The following is a 16,819-nucleotide window of genomic DNA, read 5'->3' as shown; positions in this document are numbered from 1 at the left end:
TGGTCCTTGCGTTTGCTTCTTACTGTATTCACTTAACTAAGTAAGCTACTGCCACACTCCCCCCATAGTCGTTTTTAACTGCTGAGTAATATTCTATTTGAGTATTGGTCCCATGTTTTCTTCTTTTTTTTTAATTTATAAGACTCAAATTAGTAATTTTTACTCTATTGCTAAGGCTTCCTCCCCCCAATTCTAAGTTTTCTTTATAGGTTTGCTCCCCCCTCATTAATATTTTAAACTTTTATTCAGGAAAATGAAAAGGCACACACCAGAGAAACACATAGGCCATTTGGGCAAAGATGACTGACCCCATGTGGTAGTTGACGCCCATTTTTATTCACTTCTAAGGCTCAGTCTTCACTTCCTGTCTAAGCCGCACCTGCACCTGTTACAACTTAGTTTATTTCCAGCATCAAATTCCTCATCAATTTGATTAAAAAAATTCATGTGAATTGGATTTGTACCTTCATTTAATATGACCTGCAATTACCAAGAAAAAAAAGCCAATAATTACTAAAATCACAATATTGAAAAACCTTTGGAGGCAGCAATAAGATACGGAATGATGATAGATATTTTTGCTCCATAAAATGAAATTCATACTGTTTCACTTTCTAGAGCAGGGAGTTAGCGAGGTGCTACTTGTTTATTTGGTTGGTTGGTTGGTTGGTTGGTTGGTTGGTTTTGCCACCAGAGTTACTGCTGGGGCTCAGTGCCTATATGAGGATACCACTGCTTCTGGTGAACTTTAGTCTTTATTTTTCTTATAAAAACAGAGAGAAGGAGGGAAGGAGAAGGGAAAGAGGGAGAGAGGAAAGAGATAGACAAAGAGTGACTCTTGAAACAGCATTCCACCATTTGTGAAGCTTCTGCACTGCAGGTGGGAACCATGGAACTTGAAACCAAATCCTCAAGCATGGTAAAATGTGTATTCCACAGAGTATCACTACCCAGCCCCCCAGTGAGTTGTTTTGTTTTTGATACAGTCTGATTTTTAAGAATAGGAACAGCAGGGGGCCGGGTCATGGTGCACCAGTTTAAGTGCACATAGTAAGAAGTGCAAAGACCCGCGGAAGGATCCCAGTTCAGTTTGAGCCCTGTCTCTCCACCTTGCATGGGGGTCACTTCACAAGCTGTAAAGCAGGTCTACAGGTCTCTCTCTCTCTCTCTCTCTCTCTCTCTCTCTCTCCCCCTATCTTCCCCATCTCTCTCAATTTCTCTCTGTCCTAGCCAAAAAATCAAAAGAAAAAAAAAAGTAGCCACAGAAGCAGTGGATTCATACTGCTAGCACTGAGTCCAGCGACAACCCTGGAGTCAAAGAAAAAAGAAAAGAAAGAGATGGGAGTCGGCAGTAGCGCAGCGGGTTAAGCGCAGGTGGCGCCAAGCGCAAGGACCGGCATAAGGATCCCGGTTCAAGCCCCCAGTTCCCCACCTGCAGGGGAGTCGCTTCACAGGAGGTGAAGCAGGTCTGCAGGTGTCTGTCTTTCTCTCCCCCTCTCTGTCTTCCCCTCCTCTCTCCATTTCTCTCTGTCCTATCCAACAACAATGACATCGATAATAACTACAACAATAAAACAACAAGGGCAACAAAAGGGAATAAAAAATAAATAAAAAGAAAAGAAAAGAAAGAAAAATAAAAGAGCAGCAGTGACTTGAAATCACATGGTAGAATTTCTGATTCCTTGCTTTGCTGTTGATAAGTGTGGGACCTATATGCTCTCAGCGTCACTTCCATAGCTACAGAATAAGGGGCTAAAATCATGTTCTTGCCTGTTCTTTTCTGTGTTAAGTGTACAGTCAACATTCCTTTTGATCTGAAGGCTTTGGTCTCTGGTTTTTTTGTTAGTTTTTGTTTTCCAGTTTTTTCTGCCTCACCCTCCTTATCTCTCTCTCTGCATCTCTGTTTCTCCTGTTCTACTCTTCCATTTTATGACTTTTCCCTATAAGGTAGAATGAAATGAAGGATTGCATATTCTTATCAAATGACATTTTATCATTGAAGCTTCCTTTGAAGGAAGCCTGAATAGTTGTGTGTGTGTGTGTTTGTTTTTTTTTCAAAATAGATGTATATCTTACTGGGAAAAAAAAGTTCTTTATCCCTAGTTTAAATGGAGGAGAAAAGTAAGGCCCCTTAAAAAATTAATAGTAAAGTATCACTTTGTTGCTGCCGCTGTTACAACTGAACAAGAATAGAATGCTTTTGATAACCCACCTCCTATTTATTCTGCAAGAATCCTTTGATATTTGTCTTTTCTCCCCCCCACACCCCCTTTTACCAGAGCACTGATCAACTCTGGCTTATGGCAGTGTGGGGACTGAACCTAGGACCTCGGAGTCTCAGGCATGAAAGTGTCTTTACAAAACCATCATGCTATATACTCTGGCCCAAGTTCTTTGATTTTTGTGCTATCAAGTTGATAATTCTTCTATTGATAAAATCCAGTATGTATAACTGAATCTAAAATAAATATGTGATTTTTTTTTTTTTTTTGCCTTTAGGGTCACCTCTGAGTCTTGGTACCTGCACAAATCCATTGCTCTCAGTGACCACTTTTCTTTCTTTCTTTTTTTCTTTCGTTCTTTCTTTCTTCCTTTTATTTGACAGGACAGAGAGAAATTGAGAGGGAAAGGAGAAGATAGAGAGTGAGAAAGACACCTGCAGACTTGGTTCACTGCTTATGAAGTGTCCCCCCTGCAGGTGGGACTGGGAGCTTAAGCCAGGGTCCTTGCATGTGGTGGCATGTGCTTTCAAACAGGTGATCCACCACCTGGCCTCTAGCAATATAATTTACTGAAATGATAATCTTGTTTTTTCAATCCTATATGTTTTGGACTTATTATTTCATTGCTATAACTTGTAGTTCTTTATTTCTTTCCTTTTACATTTTGTGTGGAACTTTATTTTCCAAAGATATGTCATATAGATAATAACTTTTTCTGTACTGACATATAGTACATTTTGATTTTTTTTCAAATTTTTTTTTTTCTGAAGATTATTCACTTTTGTGTTATAGAAGCTATGGATGTTGAACTCACTATATAGTTGGATATTGTAATGTGTTTTTATAGAGGTTGCTATTTAAAGGTAAGAGTTTGATGATTTCTTCTTATGAAGGGAGCTGTTAGAATTTATAAGATATTTGCACTTAACACGAAAGAGTCAAACAAATATAATTGATCAAGAACCAAACATTCGGTCTGTAATCCTGTGGATAAAAACTTTAATAAAGGCACACATTTACTTTCTGATTATTATTTATTCCTCCTTTATATTGAGCTATTACAGATTAAGAGTTTAAACGTTACCTTAAGATTGGAGGAATAGCTCACTATAGGGCATATGTCATGCTACATCCCCTGAACTATATGGGAGTACGATGGCACTGGGGAAAGCTCTAGGACTGTGGTATCTCTTTGTGTGAATTAAGAGGTTAACCTGGGAATGGTGAAATTGCACTAGTGAGAGGCCCTAGCTCATGAAAATAAAATTAGACTTTTTCTTCTTTTGCCTCCAGGGTTATTGCTGGGGCTCAGTCCTGCACCATGAATCCACTGCTCCTGGAGGCCAATTTTTCTCCCTTTTTTAGCCCATGTTGTTGTAGCCTTGTTGTGGTCATTATTGTTGTTGTTGATGTCGTTCGTTGTTGGATAGAACAGAGAGAAATGGAGAGAGGAGGGGAAGACAGAGAGGGAGAGAGAAAGATACACACCTGAAGAGCTGCTTCACTGCTTGTGAAGCGACTCCCATGCAGGTGGGGAGCTGGGGCCTCGAACTGGGATCCTTATGCCTGTCCTTTCACTTTGCGCCATGTGCGCTTAACCCGTTGCACTACCACCTGACCCCCCAAATTAGACTTCTAATAAACTGTCTTTATGTTTTTTCCTGAAAGTCTACTAATGAACTCAGTATCCCAGTGTAGAAAATTTTTCTTACTACTAAGAACACTAAGAAATGACTCAGTTTTTTTTTCTGAACTCCTTTATTGTAAAAAAAAAAAAAAAAGCCAAAAAACAAAAAACACTGGAATACTGATGAATATTAGAAATCATATCTAGAGCTTTTCTGGCCCCATAGCATTTTAAACCAGCAGTGTCTCAGTCATGGAAATTGCTTAGAGGGTCTAAGCTAGAGTTCCCTCACCAGCTAGTGCTGGGTCCATAAGCTTTGCTTCTGAACTGAATGTGGGAATTTTTTTTTTTTTCTTGAGGAAGGCTTCTGGAATTTCTTTGAAATTGGAAAGTGAGTCCTGAGCTAGGACAGTTTTGATTAAATTCCAAAAGCAATACCTTCTTAAAAAACAAAAAAGGGTAATGTTTTCATCTACATATATGAGGTCAGGTCAAATATGATAGAAAAAAACCTACTCATTTGCCTTGGATGAACTTTTAGTGACCTGCTTTATGATCTCATATAAGTGAACTTGAACTCTTTAATATTAACTTTAACATAATAACTAAATAGAATAATGCAACTTTTACTTAGTGAATGTGCATGAATTTGTTAGGGAATATTAGTTATAAAAATTAATGTACTTTTGTACCCTCAGATGAACAGAGTATTTTATTTTTCTTCCCCAAATTAACTTTAGATTCAAATGTACCAGCTGTCCAGGCTTCTTCATGACTATCACAGAGATCTCTACAATCATCTTGAAGAAAATGAAATCAGCCCCAGTCTTTATGCTGCCCCATGGTTCCTCACATTGTTTGCCTCTCAGTTTCCATTAGGATTTGTAGCCAGAGTTTTTGGTAAGATGCCTATAATCGACTTATCAGGGTGTTATTTATTCCAAAGAATATACATCTTACCAATATGGTCTCCTCATCATTTTATCAAGTGTTACACAGAATAGTGAATAGTTTGTGGAATTTAATAAATGTCCCCATTGTCCTCTTCAGCCTGTATTCAAAATGCAGAGATTCTCTGACTAGGTCAGTAGAAATACTGCAATCGATGTTATTTCTAATAGCTTTTTTAATCTGTTTTTTTCTGTAAGAGCAAATTTACCTGTTCTGTTGCTTACGTGACTTTACTGCCAACACAGTGGTAGCTGTGAGACTAGGTAGCTCAGAGAAAAATACCAAGTACAGACTGCAGGACTTGGAGCAAGTCCTATTTTGCTCCATCTATCACATGGTTAGGTAATAGGATTAGAAAGAATATGACAGGCGAGATAGACAGCATAGTGATATGTAAATGGATTTCATGCCTAAGACTCTGAATTTCCAGGTTCAAATTTGGGACCCTTAATCTATTTACAGATTTTTTTTTTGCTAATTTGATAATCCACAAAATCTGTTAAATCCATAATTTAACAAGCATAACTCTTCATTAGAATTTTGTTGTAGTGATAATACTTAGGATGTCGATACTGTTGGATATATCTCCTATCCTTTTTATATTTGACTATTCTATCTCATAATCATGACCAAAGTCATCAGTATTTGTAACTATACTTCTACTAAATAGGAATTTTTTATCAAGTGATGGATGTTGGCTCAGTTGCAGATTATTACCATAATTGGAGAAGAGAAAGAAAGAACACTATAATACTGTCAGAGAATTTTATAAATAGTAATGAAAAAGGATTGGAGAAACTCCAGTTTTGAAGACATATATATATATATATATATATATATATATATACACACACATACATATATATATATATATCAGGAGTTACAGTATAAACATACTCTTTTTTATTTGCATTTTAAAAAATGTTTTATTTATAAAAAGGAAACATTGACTAAGCCATAGGATAAGAGGGGTACAACTTCACACAATTCCCACCACTAGAACTCCATATCCCATCCCCTCCCCTGATAGCTTTCCTATTCTTTATCCCTCTGGGAGTATTGACCCAAGGTCATTGTGGGATGCAGAAGGTGGAAAGTCTGGCTTCTGTAATTGCTTCCCCACTGAACATGGGCATTGACAGGTTGATCCTTACTCCCAGCCTGTCTTTCTCTTTCCCTGCTTGGGAAGGGCTCTGGGAAAGCAGAGCTCCAGGACACATTGATAGGGTTGTCTGTCCAGGGAAGTCTGGTAGGCATCATGGTAGCATCTGGAACCTGGTGGTTGAAAATAGATTTAACATACAAAGCCAAACAAATTGTTGACCAATCATGGACCTAAAAGGCTGGAATAGTGCAGATAAAGATTTGGGGGTGGTGCGAGTCTCTGTTTTGTAGATAGCTAGTAGGCATATGTTAGTTATATTGCAAAGGGCCTGTGGCTATACTAGTTTTTTTTTCTTTTCCCTGAGCCTGAAATCTGATATGCAGGTGGATCCTTAATTATTGTCTGGGGAGATGATGTCATGGCTGGCAGAAGGACCAGAAAGCTGGATCAGGGAAGAGAGTAGCTCCCAAATATGGGAAAGGTGTATAAATATTGTTGACTGTAAACCCCATCAATTTGATGTGATCTGGGACCCATATTCAGCTTAGGAGCCTATGTGACCTCTGCATCCCTGTAGATCTGAGTTCACATTCTGTGGTCATAGGTAGGAGCGTTCCAAGCTGCCCCAATATCAGGACCCATCTTTCTCAGGTGTAGCATAGAGTATATTGTCCATCCTCCCTTTGGAGGATGGAATATTCTCTACCATTATTGATCCAAATTGAGGGCAAGGTCCTATGGGGGCCACAAAGGGGTCTATTGTGTTGCTCCTGATAGGAATGACCGGTAACAATGGAGAGAGGGATTTATTTGAGGTCTAGGCCCATCAAGACATCTTTTTTTTTTTTTTCCTCCAAGGTTATTGCTGGGGCTCAGTGCCTGCACCATGAATCCACTGCTTCTGGAGGCTATTTTTTCCCCTTTTATTGCCCTTTTTTTTGAATTATTATTGTGGTTATTATTGTTGTTATTGATGTTGTTGTTGGATAGGACAGAGAGAAATGGAGAGAGGAGGAGAAGGCAGAGAGGGGGAGAGAAAGATAGACACCTGCAGATCTGTTTCACCACCCGTGAGGCAACTCCCCTGCAGGTGGGGAGCCGGGGCCTTGAACCGGGACCCTTAACACCAGTCCTTGTGCTTCGTGCCATGTGCGCTTTAATACGCTGCACTACTGCCCGACCCCCAAGACATATTTTTATAAGAGGTTATGGTTCAAAAAGTGAGACATTACATTATCAGTTATACAATCTGTGAACAAATTTCATCAAAGAGTATAATAAAGAGAAACAAATCAAAAACATTTCTCTTGCTTATTTAGTATTCTTTTTTTTTTTTTCCTCCAGGGTTATTGCTGGGCTCGGTGCCTGCACCATGAATCCACCGCTCCTGGAGGCCATTTTTTCCCCCTTTTTGTTGCCCTAGTTGTTGCAGCCTCATTGCTGTTATTATTGCCATTGTTGACGTTGTTTTTGTTGTTGGATAGGACAGAGAGAAATGGAGAGAGGAGGGGAAGACAGAGAGAGGGGGAGAGAAAGATAGACACCTGCAGACCTGCTTCACCGCCCGTGAAGCGACTCCCCTGCAGGTGGGGAGCCGGGGGCTCGAACCGGGATCCTTACGCCGGTCCCTGCGCTTTGCACCATGTGCGCTTAACCCACTGCGCCACCGCCCGACCCCCGCTTATTTGGTATTCTTAGTTGCTTTTTTTCCAGTGAAGTTTTCTCTGGAGCTTAGAATATTATTAATGGGTCTTCAATAAATTCATTTTATGTCAATTTTTCATCTGGAATAGTCTGTCAGGTCAAAATTATGCTTCGGACACCATTTCTGTTTGCTTTATTCTGGGAAACTTGGTATTCCAATGTTTAAAATATAACTCTCTATAGTAGTCTGGTTTTTGCTGTGAGAATATGGGTGATAACCTCAGTTCCATAGTAGCTCTATTTCTTTAAATATAGTAAGGATTAGAGACTATATGAAAACAAAGATGCAGTAACAACAACACAAAACACTTCATTCAAAGTAATAGTGTTATTCCTTTTTAAAAGACTCTTTGTTTATTATTTACAAAATGAATATTGTTGCGAGAAACTGTCAAGCAAAAATATTTGGTACTTTTCAAAACCGTTGCTTGTTTATATTTGTTAAGAGACAGAGTAGTTTTTCAATTTTTTCCCTCTCTCTTTTTAGAGTATATATTGGTTTTTGTTTTTCTTTAATTTCCTATTCTGACATATTTAATTGCATATTATCTGGTTCATTTGCTTTTTAATTATAGTAATGAGTTTAAATAGTGCCAATTTCTATGTTGATTATATTTGTATACTTGTTTTGAGGAAAACTAGTTTATAAGTACTTAATCTCTGTTCAATTTGTCACTAAAACTTGCAACTTTATTTTTTTTTTTTACTTTATTATTAGACAGAGACAGAAATTGAGAGGGGAAGGGAAGATGGGGGGGGGGGAGATACCCGAGACACTGCTTCACCACTCGTGAAGCTTTCCCCCTGCAGATGGGACCAGGGGCTTCAACTCGGGTCCTTGCACACTGTGATGTGTGTGTGCACTTAACGAGGTGCGCCACCGCCTGGTTCGCTAAAACTTATAAATATGTAGGCAAGTATATATGTAATTTATGATTTTCCCTAGTTTTGTTTAAAATTCCCAAGTTAATTAGGGAATACTCAGCACTTGTTCATTTTTATATCAATTTATTGAAATATTTATTGGATAGAGACAGAGAGAAACTGAGAGGAAGGGGGAATAGAGAGGGAGAAAGAAAGCCTATCAGTACTGCTTCAACACTTGTGAAGCTTTCCCAGTGCAGATGAAGACAGGAGCTTGAACCCAGGTTCTTGTGCATGTTAACTGTGCACTTAACCAGGTGTACCACTACCTGGCCCCAATCAATCTTTATTATTTTTAATTAATAAATTAATTAATTTTACCATAGCACTGCTCATCTCTGGCTTATTGTAGTGCCAGGGATTGGACCTGAACCCTTGGTGTCTCTGGCATGAGAATCTCTTTGCATAACCATTATGCTATCTCCCCCTCCCAAGAATATCAATATTTTTAAAGTTCAAGTGGTTTTGACAGGTTTACTTTTAGAAAATGTTTTGATTTTCCTACTGCAATAATTTAAAGTAGCAGTAACTGCCCCCCCCAGTCCCTGCATAAAGTACATGTTCTTTTCCGATGGCCTGTGCACAATTTTGATAATGAAAATTATATTCCCTTTTCTTAGATATAATCTTTCTTCAGGGAACTGAAGTTATATTTAAGGTGGCACTCAGCCTACTGAGCAATCAAGAGACACTTATAATGGAATGTGAAAGCTTCGAAAACATTGTTGAATTTCTTAAGAGCACACTACTTGATATGAATACATCTGAAATGGAAAAAATTATTACTCAGGTATGCCTTCAGTGGTTAACAAATATATACTGAACTTTATTTGCTAACATGCACTCAGTAGAGTGCACATGTCACCATGCTCAAGGACCCAGAGTCAAGCTCCTGATCCCTTCCCCTACTGGGAGAAGCTTTTTAAGTAATAGAGCTTCAAGTGTTTCTCTTTTTCTCTTTCTCTTCTACTCTCACTCTACCTCTCTCTCCCTCTGTCTTTCCTCCCCTCTCTGTCTATCAGGAAAAAAAGTAAAAAAGGCTGCTGGGAGCTGTGGATCCATCCTGTAAGCACTAAGCTCCAAAAATACTCTTGAAGGCAATTTTTAAAAAATATTTATCGGCTACATTTTATTTACAAAGGAGATTATGATGACATGCTTGCATTGTAACGTTGCCTGTGACTTAAGTAGTTTCACACTACACAATGAGGTTTTCAGGGATATTCTCCATGTATATGAATAGATACAAGAAGGAAGTTAGAAATGAAAGCCATATCAAGACTTGAAAATAAAATAAGACCACTTGCTTCCTCCCCCTCCCCATTTTATTTTACCAAAGCACTGTTCAGCTCAGTATGGGGGATTGAACCTGGGATCTTGGAGTCTCAGGCATGAAAGTCTTCTTGCATAACTGTTATGCTATCTCCCCCACCCAGATTTTTTTCCCAAATAAAATTTTATTATTAGTGATTTAACATTGGTGTACAAAATTATAAATATCTCAGAGGTGTAGTTTTACACCTATTCTCCCCCTCCCCGTGTGTGTGTGTGTGTGTGTGTGTGTGTGTGTGTGTGTGTGTGTACATCTTACTTTTATAGTATTGTTAAATCTGCCTTTAAAATATACAAGAGCACAGTGGAGCCTTTGGAATTGGATAGTGTCATGTGCCAGAGAACTGTGGAGCTGGGGCATTTAAAGTTGCTCTGCCCTTGCTGAGTCTGGCAATGAAAATGCAGGGAAGAACTACCTGTACCTCCTTCTCCTGTATCTTTTCATCCCCTACTAGTCAGTCCCTCCCTTTGGCTATGCCCAACCAGAAGCCAGCCCAAAAGGAAGTAAGGACAACGTGGGCCATGGAGTCTGCCTTCCAGGGCACTGCAGAGTAGATGAGAGTCATCAGAACTCTTGATTTATTTCGAATCCTAGGTTCTTCATAAGGACCAGGAAAGTGGTAGTTGCATAATACTGGTGTAGATGACACATTTGTAGATAAGGCAGTCAAGCTTTGTGAGTATTGATACAATGTGTTGCTTTCCTCTAGGCACATGGATAACAGACAAATGAGAGTGTAGAGTAAGAGAAAGAGGAATTGGAATTTTGTTCTGGTGATCTGTTGTCATAAACTGTGTGGCTTTGGGCAATTTATAATTTCTCTGAGTTTCAAATTCTTGCACGGCAAAATGGAAATTATAATAATGGTAGTATTACTTTTCTCATATTTCTTTAGTAAATGTAACCAATTAGGTTGAAGACTGTTGTACACTATCAGATAAACTATATATTATCACATATAGAACTTTATTTTCATTACATAAAATATAAATCACCAGCATATTATTCTATAAAACCCTAGAAACTTTTTGTTTGTTAAATTGCTCTGTGAGCTGAAAAGTACAGTTTTGATTTCCATATTTAATCACTTTTTCTTCTCCTGCATGCACATTTATAAATATATGAATTTTATCATGCTATAAATGTTATTGTATAACTTGATATTTTGTTAAAATATGAGTTGTGGACATTTTTAATTTTAACAAGTAGAGATCCATGCCATAATTGCAATAGTCATACAGTAGTCCATAATTCGTACACTCACTAGGTATAAAAATATGTGCTTGTTTGAGAGGGATGTCCAGATTGTCTAGAAATGCATTTAAATTTAGGATTTGAGTATTTCTAATAGTAGGAGGGTATCTAAGTGTGTGTGTGTGTGTCTGTGTCTTCTTTTCTCCTTAAGTGCAAGTGCTTAAGTGGCAATTGCTACCTCATATTTCCTAGCAAGTGTAGTCAAAAGAGGGTTTCCTGTTCTCTTATTTCTAGGAAAACTGTCTTCCTGTTTCATGTTCATTCAGAACTGGGGCCATCTCGAGTCATCTATGCAGTAGAGTAAATGACTCTAGATTAGAAAATAAGTGAGAATATTTATTAGAAAACCTTTCTGCCCCTTTCATAAATTATTGAAAGTACTTTTGGTCTCATAGAAACAGCCTATGCAGTTATACTTACTAATAAGCAAACATTCTCTCTAGCACAAATAATAATCCCTCAATAAAATTACAACTGTAGCTAATGTTGTTTATCTGGTATGCTGCATTTTATGAGACATTTACTAGATTATGCATACTTTGGTTGCCAAGTAGCTTTGATAATTAATTTATTCTAGTACCTTGACCACATTGCAAGACTGTTTCAATTGTATAAAAGTAATCTGTTGGTGCTAATGTTGACTGTAATACCTGTTGTTATTCCTTTTGGGGATGTCATGCTATTCCTCATTAGTAAATATTTGGAAAACTATAGGAAGTCCACCAGATCCACAAGCTATCTCTTAATATATCTACTACTGAAGGTCAGACTAACCCTTGGTATTTCTGTAGCAGGTTTTTGAGATGGACATTTCTAAGCAGTTGCATGCCTATGAGGTAGAGTATCATGTGCTGCAAGATGAACTTCAGGAATCTTCATATGCCTATGAGGAGAGTGAACCTTTGGAGAAGCTGGAGAGGGCTAATAGCCATTTGAAAAGACAAAACATGGACCTCCTAGAAAAATTGCAGGTAAAGGGATACATATTTGGCTCAGAAAGTACTAGAATACCTCCTACCTGCATGTAAGTATGATAAGACTATGAGAACTGGGCTACCACTAAGGCCCTGTGGATCAGTTGTGTTCAGATGCTCTGAAGGCTACCCACACACACATCAATTTAAGTATCATGTGGGAAAGAAATTGTACCTTCACAGAGAAGCTTAGTGGCATTTTAAGTTGAATGCAGTTTGAAATATCTATTGGGGAGGTTGCATATATTTGGTTAAGTTCAGAAAATGGATTGAATATGGAAATGGGAAAATCAAGGCAAACTTGAGAATTGAGCTATACTGTGAAGAACTGAGTGGAAGAAATGAATGAGAAGTGGAGGATTGGTATAAATGAGGATGTGGCAGAGCAGGAAAATTAGTTTGTCATCACTTTCAAATTTATGTGATCAAAGGTGTCATAATGTGGTAGAAGCAGAATTTCATATAACTTTCATGATCAGACAGAAGAAGAGCATGGCTTTAATCCTATTAAAAGGGAAATATCTCAATTATTGTGACCCACCCTCTGAAAATTCAACCTGGGTGGCTGAAAATAGCTCTTCTAGTAGAGTCTGTACTGTATGCTTGATGAACTGGGTTTGAGTCCCCAAAACCACATAGTAGCATCATGCACAAGGGCAGCTTCACAAGTGGTGGAGTGGTGGAACAGTGCTGTGCTGTCCCTCCTTTTCTCTGTGTCTTTCTCACTCTCTTTCGCATCTTGAAATAGATGAGGAAGAAGTCCACCAGGTGTATGTAATAGCATAGGCAAACAACAACAACAACAAAAAGCCAGAATAAAAAGACAGGTCAACCCATGAACTTTGATCAGGACAGATAATAATGAGAAGATTGGAAACAAGCCTGAATTCTTTTGCAGGTACTTGACTTGGGATGCTGAAAATTGTGTAGAGTAATATTTGAAGAAATGTAAAGACATTTTTGAGAGAAAAAATAAAACCATGTCATCAAAGGAGTCTGCAGTCAGATAGCAATATAAACACTTAATAGAAACCAATACCCCACATCTGCAAGTTATATGATGTATACTTCATATCCAAGCCCTGGAAGATAGGACTTAAAAGTGATGAAAATGAGGGGTGAAATCTTTTGGGAAGATGGGTTCCTAGTTACAGTATAAGTGCCTGGTAGCTTCTTGATACCCATCTACTACCACTCCCCCCCCATTCCACCTCCCCGAACTATACCTATTTCCAAACTAGAAAATGGTGACACTATGTTCAACATGGTGATTCCTCTCTGAAGACCCAGCTAAGAGGAAAAACAGCTTAGAAATGAGGTGTCTCTGTACATCAAGAATGAAACTAACTTCTTCACTTCATCTTATATTAGCTCTGACCCACAGAAAATGCTAATTGTTTTTGCAGGGGGAGTACCAGTCTGTGTAGTAAATACCCCACATCCCTGGCACAGCACCATGTTTTAATACTGTATTTTGATGTGTACAGTAAGATCAGATGTATTTTGTTAATAACATACTAATATTTTTTACAAACTTAAAAAAAAAAAACAACAACTTTATTTCACGGGACTGGGTGATGATGTACCCAGTTAAATGCACATATAACCACGCACAGGACCTGGGTTCAAGCCTCCATTCCCACCTCCCACATGCATGAGGAATGCTCCATGAATGGTGAAGCACATCTACAGATATCTGTCTCCCCTCCCCTCTCAATTTCTCTCTGTTCTGTCAAATTAAAATAACAAGTGGAAGAAAAGAAAAAAGAAAGAAAGGAAAAAAATGGCTGCCAGGAGCAGTGGAATTATAGTGCAGGCACCAAGCCCTGGTGATAACCATGGTGGCCAAAATAAATAAATAGATAGCTTCATTTCACCAAGGGTTTCAGAGCAACTATTTCCCATATTACTGTATTAAATATTTGGATGCACTTGCTAAGTATGTGGATAGTCTGACTGCTGTAATGAACAACCAGAGACTTCACAATTTTGATTTGGAGAATTTTGTTCTCATTCCCCAAACAGATAGCTCATGCTAAAATCCAGAACTTGGAATCCAGCGTGGAAAATCTTTTGACCAGAGAAACCAAAATGAAATCTTTAATTCGAACTCTGGAGCAAGAGAAAATGGCTTATCAAAAGACAGTGGAGCAAATCCGGAAGTTGCTGCCAGCGGATGCTCTAGTCAATTGCGAATTACTGCTCAAAGACCTCAACTGCAATCCTAACAACAAAGCCAAGACAGGAATCAAGCCATAACTGATGAAGCGCTGTCTCAACAGGAAATGAATGCCGCAGGAGGAGAGAGTAGGCATTCTGCTGGCCCTGTGCCATATCCTAGAGCCCACAGAACCACTTATCTCTGGTGCTGAGCCTGTGGCCTGTAGGATTCACTGTTGTTAGAGTGTGCTAGCCCTAAGCCATTGTACATATGTGGGCTGACTTTTAGAATGGTGGTCCTTATTGACTATGTACATATATATATATATATACATATGTAATTGACTTAAAACTATGATAAAAAGATAAAAAGAATAAATGTACATTTAAAGCATTTTTCTAAATCAACTTCATGAAAGACACCAAAGTGAAGTTCCCCTTGGCCACATGTGAAATCATTTTGTCTTTGTAGTGATACAAAGTTAGAGCATTTTTGTATATTGAAATATACTTGAAAAAAGTGAATGTAATTTTTTTCTCCAAAGAGCAGCATGTTTCATCCAGTGAAACATGTAAGAGGCAGAATCTTTTTGTGTGACTTTGTGTATATCTTTTTGAAAATGGACTGACATTACACAGATGAGGAAAATGACTGTCAGTCACTCACCTCTGGTTTTATCAGGAAAAGGACAGAGTGGGACCCTCCTCTCCTGCCTGCATTGTGCCAAATAGTATGTGGTGTCTACATGCCTTTGAGTTTGGTTAGGCCTTGCTTTAGACAAATGTAAGAAGAAAGCAAAGGATCATGACTACATCTATCTACTCAGATCAAGATAAACAAGAACATTGCTAATTTTCTAGCACATTTGACAAGCATTGTTTCTCCAACTAAGAATTGTAGGCCTCAGCATTTTAATTTAGGGCCTAAATTGTCTAGCTAGCTTTCTGTTCATTTAAATTATTCCTACCACTGTAACCAGACTCTTCTTTACTTGGTACCACAGTTAGTGACAAAGTTTTGCCATTTCTCCCATCAAAATGTGCAGCCTTTTAGTTTAGACCTCTTTCTACCTTCAGTGAAGGATAAGAAGAATATGATGAAGAAATTATGATTTAAGGATAAAAAAGTTAGGACTGGTTTTCTAAAGATATGCTGTGATTTTTGTTGGTTTTTAGCTAGTTGACAGAAATCTCTTAATCATTTTAACCATCTTCCCCCTCCCTTGTGAAAATTTTTGAGAACTGTGAAATATTGAACAATATACTATCAAAACTCACTGAAGAGAAGGAAAAAAAAATAGCTCAAAGCCCTAAAAGCTACAGTTTTGGATATGGGTTTCCAAATTTCTCATCCTACAGATAGCCAACAAGAAAGAGGACAGCCATTCCTACTTGTTGCATAGAGAAAAGTGACTTCAGAGTCCGCAGGCAATTCTCCATTTTAGAGATGGTTCTATGATTGCGCCTCTGAACACGGATGCAACATTTTTTGGTTTCCAAGCAATGTTTATCACCACTACTTTTTTTTTTACAGTACTTATATTACCACAGATGAAATCCCTAGGGTCATTTTCTTCACAGGTAGTCTGTCAGGTACAAACTAAAATTAACTGGAGTAGAAGAATACAGTTCTAAATGTTTCTGAACACTTTGATATACACGCCAGAATCATCAGCACCCTCCTTCTGCAACATTACTCAGTGTAACTCTAATAACTCTCATTATGAACCAGCATGCTCTCTAACCCAGGCAGTATTTTAAAAGACAGTGAATTCTTATTAGTAAAGGTAATGCAACTTCTAGGTTCTAGAAATTAATGACTCTAGGTAACTATTTATTTGGAGACACATTGCTTAGAGTTTCTGAAAATTTCATTATTTGTAGGAGAGAGTTTTTGTTTTTGTTTTCTACCAGTTATATGACAGGTGTCATTGTGATACTGTGTGGTGATGAGAATTACTTTACTTGTGTAATTACCACATAAGTAACTACGTAACTGTTTGTGTAAGTTAAACCTGGAAGGCAAACAATCTTCAATTTGGGGAAAGAATCTTTTCTGTTGCTCACTTTAAGTAAATCTTATTCTTACATATCTTATGGGTATTCAAAGTCACTATGATGGGTTGTACTATAGTGTTCAGAGATTAAGTTCACTTGAGTAGATTAATTTAAAAGTGAGTTTTCTTTTGCACTTATGATTTACAAATGTCACATCAGTTATACTTCATGCAGCTACATCTTCAGAGTAATGTATTATTTAGTTCGTTTCCAATAAACACATCAGCGCATCTTCTTTGGCTTCTTGGTTTTACTTCCATTTCTAATAGAGAATAAGCTCTTGATTGGCCTCCTTTACAATATCTGCTTGGTTTGGGGCCGGGCAGTGGTGCACCTGGTTGGACGCACATATTACCATGTGTAAGGACAGGGGTTCAAGCTCCTGGTTCCCACCAGGAGGGGAGCTTTATGAGTGGTGATACAGTGTTGCTGTGTGTCTCTCTTCTTCTCTCTCTGTCTTTCCCTTTCGATTTCTCTGTTTTATCAGAATAATTACATAAGTAAAAC

At 38.1% G+C, this 16,819-nt stretch overlaps 1 protein-coding gene across 7 annotated transcripts in view; it reads left to right on the top strand.

The window, feature by feature from the left end:
- Nucleotides 1–16,547, top strand: part of TBC1D4 (TBC1 domain family member 4) — a 234,128-nt gene extending 217,581 nt beyond the window's left edge. For 6 of the 7 annotated variants that reach the window (XM_060191523.1, XM_060191524.1, XM_007531954.3 and 3 more), the window contains 4 exons: nucleotides 4,590–4,749; nucleotides 9,154–9,323; nucleotides 11,915–12,091; nucleotides 14,120–16,547. In XM_060191523.1, the coding sequence (XP_060047506.1) occupies nucleotides 4,590–4,749; nucleotides 9,154–9,323; nucleotides 11,915–12,091; nucleotides 14,120–14,353 (741 nt within the window). In that variant the 3' untranslated portion in view covers nucleotides 14,354–16,547. Of the gene's footprint in view, nucleotides 1–4,589; nucleotides 4,750–9,153; nucleotides 9,324–11,914; nucleotides 12,092–12,842; nucleotides 14,099–14,119 lie in introns of those variants that run through there. The other variant, XM_060191525.1, reaches the window with a different exon arrangement.
- The last annotated feature ends 272 nt before the right edge of the window (nucleotides 16,548–16,819 follow it).

The sequence above is a fragment of the Erinaceus europaeus genome, chromosome 5 (assembly GCF_950295315.1).
Source record: "Erinaceus europaeus chromosome 5, mEriEur2.1, whole genome shotgun sequence".
Taxonomy (NCBI): Eukaryota; Metazoa; Chordata; class Mammalia; order Eulipotyphla; family Erinaceidae; genus Erinaceus; species Erinaceus europaeus.
This window is presented reverse-complemented; position numbering and strand designations above follow the sequence as displayed.